Source organism: Arachis hypogaea, chromosome 15 (genome assembly GCF_003086295.3).
Source record: "Arachis hypogaea cultivar Tifrunner chromosome 15, arahy.Tifrunner.gnm2.J5K5, whole genome shotgun sequence".
Lineage (NCBI taxonomy): Eukaryota > Viridiplantae > Streptophyta > Magnoliopsida > Fabales > Fabaceae > Arachis > Arachis hypogaea.
In genome coordinates this window covers 8,786,950-8,794,058 of record NC_092050.1, presented here as the reverse complement: position 1 = coordinate 8,794,058, position 7,109 = coordinate 8,786,950, and the positions used below count along the sequence as shown (strand labels likewise).

Below are 7,109 nucleotides of genomic sequence, written 5' to 3'. Positions count from 1 at the left end.
CAATTAATGCACTTACCTCACAGTTATTATAGCCGTCATGGCCCTAAATTTAATGACCATGTGTGCCATGTCCCCTTTGGCTCCTTTCACCGGTCACCCTTTCAAAATTAACAAGCAATGTTATTTCTGTATCTAGAAAAAACAGCTATCTTTTTAAATAATTATATAATATATGTATTAAAAATCAGGTAATAATTTAATTATTAGTATAAATTATATATTACAAATGACTGATTTTTTATGTATTTTTTTTTTTATAAATAATTGTGAATATATAGAACTTAAATTAGATTTAAAAAGTTTAAATTTAGTATTTCGGTTGATGAAAATTTACATGTAATTTTTTTATATAAAATTTATATTTAATAATTATTAAATAATTTAATAAATTTAATTAAATTATTATTTAATAACTAATAATTTTTAATTATTAATTTCACATATGAATCTTTACCATTTCGGTTTAGCAGATACTCGTATTAATTGGAATTCATGAGTTCTAGGAAGTGAAGAAGAGGTAAATCTCAAGGCAATGAGAGAAAATTCGTTGAGAAACGAAACTACATACTTTTTCATTTTATCAATAATGATGAATCACAAGGCTAAGTAATAATGCGTATGCAATCTACACGTTAGTCATAAATACAATTGCATTTGCATATCTATAAGATAGAAATTCAAATACAATTAGAAGTTAATAACTTTAGATAATAATTTAGTTAAATTTATTAATTTAATAATTATCAACTATTAATTTTATATAAAATTAATTATACCTGAATTTTTAATTCCCAACAATTACTCTAACCGCCACTTTCTTTCTATATAACTAACTTGCTAACAAAGCAATTCAACCAATCAACAATTACTCTAACCGCCACTTTCTTTCTATATAACTAACTTGCTAACAAAGCAATTCAACCAATTAACCAAGAATCTAACCGTCAACTCAACTAGTGTTAGCAGTGTAGTTATGGTTAGTTGATGACCTTATTTCTCCAGCCAGTTGGCTAACGTCACATATTAAATGGAAAAGAGAATATAGACCAAAGAAAAAAAAATGTAAGTGGAAAAACAAGAGTTAATAATTTTTATAATTAATTTAATTTGTTTAAGATTAATAATTTTATACTCTAATTAGTTTTTAATATATATATATATATATATAACTAAAACTGAACATTTATTTTTATTTGAGCATGAGGTAACAATAATTTAAATTTTTTAAAATAATAGGTTAGAAATAAACTATGTTTCTAACTCAAAATTAAAATGTATAATTGTAAGAAAGGAGAACCAAATACGAATTTATTTATTTGTATTTCTCTTTCTACTATTTTAATACAGAGAATGTTCGTATTTCGGTTTACAATTAACAATTTTACACGAAGGTAATTATATTAAAATATTTACCTTTTAATAAAATGTTAGAAAATCAAACATTCTTCTCAAAACAACGTAGCAACTAACGGTTTGTACATCATTTTTCATATCAACAACTATTTATATCTCTTTCTACTTTTATTTTCCTTCAGAACTACGGCAGATATTTTAGATTATTTTTTTTATTTTTATTTTTATTTTTAAATTTGGCGACATAGTTGATGATAGGAAAAGAAGCGAAAATAAAGTAAGAAACAATAGAGATTAATTGTGCAAATAAAATAAACGATAATGCTAAAAAATAATAAAAAATAATTTAAACAAATTAAATTTATTTTATTTAATGTTTATTAATTCTATTTAATAAATATTAAATAAAATAAATTTAATTCATTTTTAGTTAATTTTTTATTATTACTGTAAAATATAATGCTGTTTTAGAGGAAAACGTCAAATCAATGCTCGTGTGGATGATGGCGTGACGACAGAGAAAGAGAAAGGCAAAGGCAAAGGGCGTGTGGGTTATCGAAAATGGCATTTTCGCGTTTCATTATTAAGGGGAGGGTCATATCCGTAATTAAGTTTAGAACACAATTATTTTGCTTAAGACCTGTTCTCCACCAAACGGAATTCGCCAACGCAACGCAAATATATGATGATCGTTATTCATCGTAACCGCATGATTCTCTTCTCTAATTCCTTTCTTTCCACACTCAGGATTCAGGCGCTTCGTTTCTTCCATACTGCAGCCTCTGACAAGTCACCAACTCACCTTAATCCTCTTCCAACACCCCCAAAAGCTCCCCATCCCCCGTTCTTAGCCTGTTCCGTCCACCGTCAGTTCCAATGACGTGTCGCTCCTCCATTGGCCAGACCTTCGGCGCAACCCACTCCTACCCCTCATAACGGCGCCGTCAAATCCCTCCGTTTCCAGATTCCCCCGTCACTGTTAAACGGAGTCTGGACCACCACGATACAACGCACCATCACTTAATAAAATTAAACATATAGTGTGCTAATTACCCAATCACAACCGTTGAACCCATTTCGTCATTATCACTATTTTTTTCGTCGTCTCCGTACTACACGCGCCACCAAATTACGCACACACACCCCACACACACACACACACTAACACTTTCCCTTCTCTCTCTCTCTCTCTCTCTCTCTCTCTCTCTCTCTCTCACAATTACATTAACGTAATCAAAATAAATAAGGAAGAAAAAAAAAAGAAACGCAGCATCACCTGAAAAGAGAGAGTGTAAGGAAAGGAATCGCGGGAGCACGTGGTTGCGTTCGAAGCCAGCAATGGAGATTGCTCAGGTCGGTGTGAGGACAAGGGCTCAAGCTGCGTTAGCCATGGGAGCTACCACGTCACCTCCAACACCACCTAAGAGAAGGAAGATAAACAAAGCCAGGAGCAGTAATGAAGAGCGAAAATTATCAACGGCGTCGTCTTCAGCAATCGTTAAGCTCGGGAGAAGGAGGAGAAGCGCTGCTTCCGTCGTTGATGCGGTTCTGCCGGAGGCGGCGACGGAGGAAAGGTGCTCTAGCCCTAACTCCGGTGAATTCCTGGTGTCTTGTTGTTGCAGCAATGGATCTGTTGGGGATGACGAGGAGAGGATCGAGTTGTCAGATCTGGAGGTATGAGAAATTGACTAAGAGCTATAGCTAATAGCTCCTTTCGTTTTCTATATAAATTCTCTGAACTGAACAAAAAATAAATGTTGTTAGTGGAGCTTACAGATTTTTATTGAACTTTCGTTTTGTTCGCTCCTTACTTAATTGTTTCTCATTGTCTTCAGTATTTTTATTTATTTCTCCAAATTTAATGCACCGCATTCAACTTTTTTTATTATTTTAATTTTGATTTATTTTGTGTCTTTCAGGTGGAGAGCGCGCAAGTTGAAACATCTACGTGCAATTGTGGAGACGAAACTGAAAGGTTTTGAATTGAACGGATCTCTAACCATTAATTTTTAAATTTGAAATTTCCTCATCAGACTTCATTGGATTCTCTTTTTGAAACTCTTCAATAATAATCCAACTGCATTGAGTAGTTTTTGAAAATTATATTTAAAAAAAAAAAGCATGAAATAAATGGGTCTCAACAGCCATAATTCCTTCCGTTCAAAATTTGCATCTCACTATATCTATTGAATGTGCTGTATTAACTTGTAACTCAGTAACGGAACATACGCATAGCTGCACATAACGTTTGGTTGCATTTCCGCCATTATTGGTGAGTGCAGGAGAGAGATGAACCATGGAGGGCGAGACAATTCACAAGAGCTGGAGTCAGTGGAAACCGATTCTCGCCGTCGTCCTTCGTCAACGGTGCAAAACATGCCAACGGAGTTGGAGCTCGAAGAATTCTTCGCCGCAGCTGAGAAAGACATCCAGAAAAGGTTTCAAGAAAAGTAAGTTCAGAATTAGTATCTTCACATTTCTCTTCTTACTCTTACTTTTATAAATTTTGCTATCACATTCTAGACGTCATCATCAGCATCATGGTTTTCATTCCTATTGAAAAATTCTTTGCAGGTATAACTATGATATTGGGAATGACGTGCCGTTGGAAGGACGATACGAGTGGGTTGAATTGAAGCCATAGAAGAGGCCGGTAAATGCATCACAGCATTTTTAGCTTATTGCTCGCGCCATTTCCAACACGCTATCAATTAAGCCAACCTCATGAAGAAAGAAGACACACTATTACTATTACTACTGGTGAATATGATCCCGTCTCAACATGCCACTTTGCTGACTCTATTCTTACGTTTAGTTTAGGTATTTTAATTTCACATCTTATCTTCTTCTTCTTCTTTACGCTAGCCAACCAGGACTCTCTTGTTCTGGAGTACAGCTTTAATTTATATATGTTCGTCGTGCTTAAGAGTGAAAAAAGAAAATTCCGAAATTCAGCTTCGTTTGTTCTTTGTACTACGGGTTATATTTTATATTAATGTGCATAAATTATGTTAATTCCCAGTTAATGTTCTCTGTCGTCTCGTTCTTTTTTTCTTTTCCCCCCGAAACTTTCGTTTGTTTATTTGCTGGCGTCAAGTCAATGATTGTATGATTAATTATATCTTTTTTCACTTTTTGATTTTGGACATTTCTTTTCATATAGATACATGTATGAAAAAGTTTTGTTAAAGGGGGAAAAGGATAAAAGAGAGAAATGAGGAGGAAGAAGATTAATAAGCAGCAGACAGTGAAAATGGAGAAATTAGCGAGTGATAAAGAGCAGGTGGAGGTGTGATGTGGGTTGTGTTTAATTGTTGGGAGTGGGAGGGGCAGGTACACGCTCCATGCCGTGTAAGCTACGGGCACGTGTTTGCGAGGGTGGGAAAGCTGATCCGTTTTATATCCACCCATGTGAGAGTCTTCCAATCTTTGGAACCAAATCAACTCCACTTTCACAAGTACAACAAAATTGGTACCGGAGAGTAAAAATGTAGAATATACGTTCATAATATTCTTTACTCACAGTCCCACACCTACCTCTTCTCCCTTCACTTCTCTATTAAATTAACCAATACATACACCCCCCGGCACCAAACTACGCACACACATACTCCAATTGCATTTGTTATAGATAGAAAATAAAAGGATGAGGAGCTAGGAATACAATGAGATGATGATCATGATGAGAGGAAATTTAAGGGTGGAGAAGCAAGGAGTGGTGATGAATTGATGTGGCAAACATATTTGTGGTCCAACTATTCCAACATAGCAATATGTATAGGTTGAGGTTAGGCGCCTAATGGGACATGGTGAAGTTATTCGGCCGTCGTTTTAATTAGTTTAGCCAAATTTTAATTAATTTTTTTTGCATTGTAGTGAGAGAGAGAGAGATAGAGAGAGGGAGAGAGAGGAACGTGTCTACCACGTACTATCGTAGTAATAATAGGCAGCATATTAAGGAGAGGCTATATAGAGTGCAAGGTAGCTAGCACATGGGTTTGAGGATTGAGTAAGATTCCCTGCAGCATCAGCGTGTGGATTTCATGATTTGCTGTGTGGGTTGTTTGGGGGAAAATGAAGGGAGAGAGAGTATGAGAGGGTCAGAGACGATATCTCTCGACCAGCTGCTTCCTGCTTTTTTCGTTATGCCATAATCATTGCACTGCGGATCACGGCAGATCAGAGTATACATATATGATTCTACTGCTGGAATATCAGATACGACCCATCACCCACATTCTTATTATTCTTCATACCACCAAACCTACCTTTTCAATTTCAAGCACTCCTCTTTCTGAAAAATATATTTTTTTCAATTCAATGATTTGTCTATCTATGTCTAATTTACAAGGGAATGTATGTATCTAGATAAGGCACTCATGCTCAAGTTTTAGTTCCTTTCAAACATTATTCGCCATTATTAATTTCGATTGTTTTGGGGTCAATAATTTTTTTTCGATTATTCTATTTTATCATTTGGTTAATTATTATATCACAAGTTGTGCCTGTACGTATCTATATCCATGACAAGATAATTTTTTCATCCTATAACCATTTATCACTTGCAGCTTGAAATAGGAAGGACAAGAAAACAAAAAACAAATTCAAATTAATGGGATAAGATTGTTCTTTCTCCTAATTGGGACGTAGGGCCCTCCGGGATATTTTTTTATTATTTTACAGTATACACGTCATGACAAGGTGATGATGCAAGATGTAATTCACAGATGGAATAGTATTCCATATCCACACAAGCTATACCCAACTCCTTATTTTGTCCTTCCCCATCATCCAGTGCCAACAGCCACCAATTAAGAGCACAATTTGTTAGCTACGAGTACATGTACGTGAAACCAAGATCCCTGACATCCAATAAATAAATAAATAGTATTATTGATGATTTTTCTTTCTAAAGGCTTCATTCATCCCCACTTCTAATTATTTACATTTTGTCTTGGTGTCTTCAATTTATTGTGGCTAAGAGAGTAGTCTTCTATATCATATTCGTTAGTTGATAATAATATAATATTTGGTGCAAGCTAGTGGTCAACAATTTGGACGAGAGTGAGATATTGGTATTAAAGTAATTAATAAAGGTAACTAATATAGGAGGGTTCTTAATTAGGATCCTATACATACATAAAAAAGACACATTATATATGGGAGACAAAGCCATATGGGTTAACCTTAAGTTGGCGTTAAATTAATAAAACCTAAGAGAGAGTACAATATACATAGGTAGAGGCAAGTACGATGTATAATTTGATTTGAAATGGTAATCCGCAGCTACAATGAAGATTGAAGAGTACAGAGGGGGCATGTGGAAAAATTAAAAACATGAAGTGAGAGTAGTAGTGGCGGATGATTATTAATAAGAGAGAAGAGAGATAGCTGGGGTGGTAGGGAGTAGGGGCCAATGCATGCCATGTCATATTGAAAGAGGGGGTTGGTTGATAGTGAAAAGTTCTAAAATTGGTGAAATTGGTGTCAGTGAGAAAGGTGAGGGTAATGTATTTAGAAGAGGAAGTTGAATAGTGTTGATGATTGAAAGATGGAATATTAAAGAAGGAAGTGCCAAATGGGCACAAACATTAACACTAATATTTAGAATGGCGTCACGCTATACCATTCTTCTTGGATCTTGTGCCCTCTGCCTATTCTCTTCTTTTCATGCTAGTTTTGGCCCCCTTCATACCCACGTGGAACATTATTCACTTCCCAACTGCCTCCTTCCAAACTTTACATGCATATGCTTA

General features: G+C 34.9%; 1 protein-coding gene across 1 annotated transcript; it reads left to right on the top strand.

The window, feature by feature from the left end:
- Positions 1-1,968: 1,968 nt before the first annotated feature.
- On the top strand, positions 1,969-4,379 carry LOC112748686 (cyclin-dependent kinase inhibitor 7). The gene is made up of 4 exons (XM_025796928.3): positions 1,969-3,027; positions 3,273-3,328; positions 3,636-3,803; positions 3,928-4,379. Exons 1-4 carry the CDS (start codon positions 2,692-2,694, stop codon positions 3,995-3,997), a joined length of 630 nt encoding a protein of 209 aa, XP_025652713.1. The 5' UTR covers positions 1,969-2,691; the 3' UTR covers positions 3,998-4,379.
- The last annotated feature ends 2,730 nt before the right edge of the window (positions 4,380-7,109 follow it).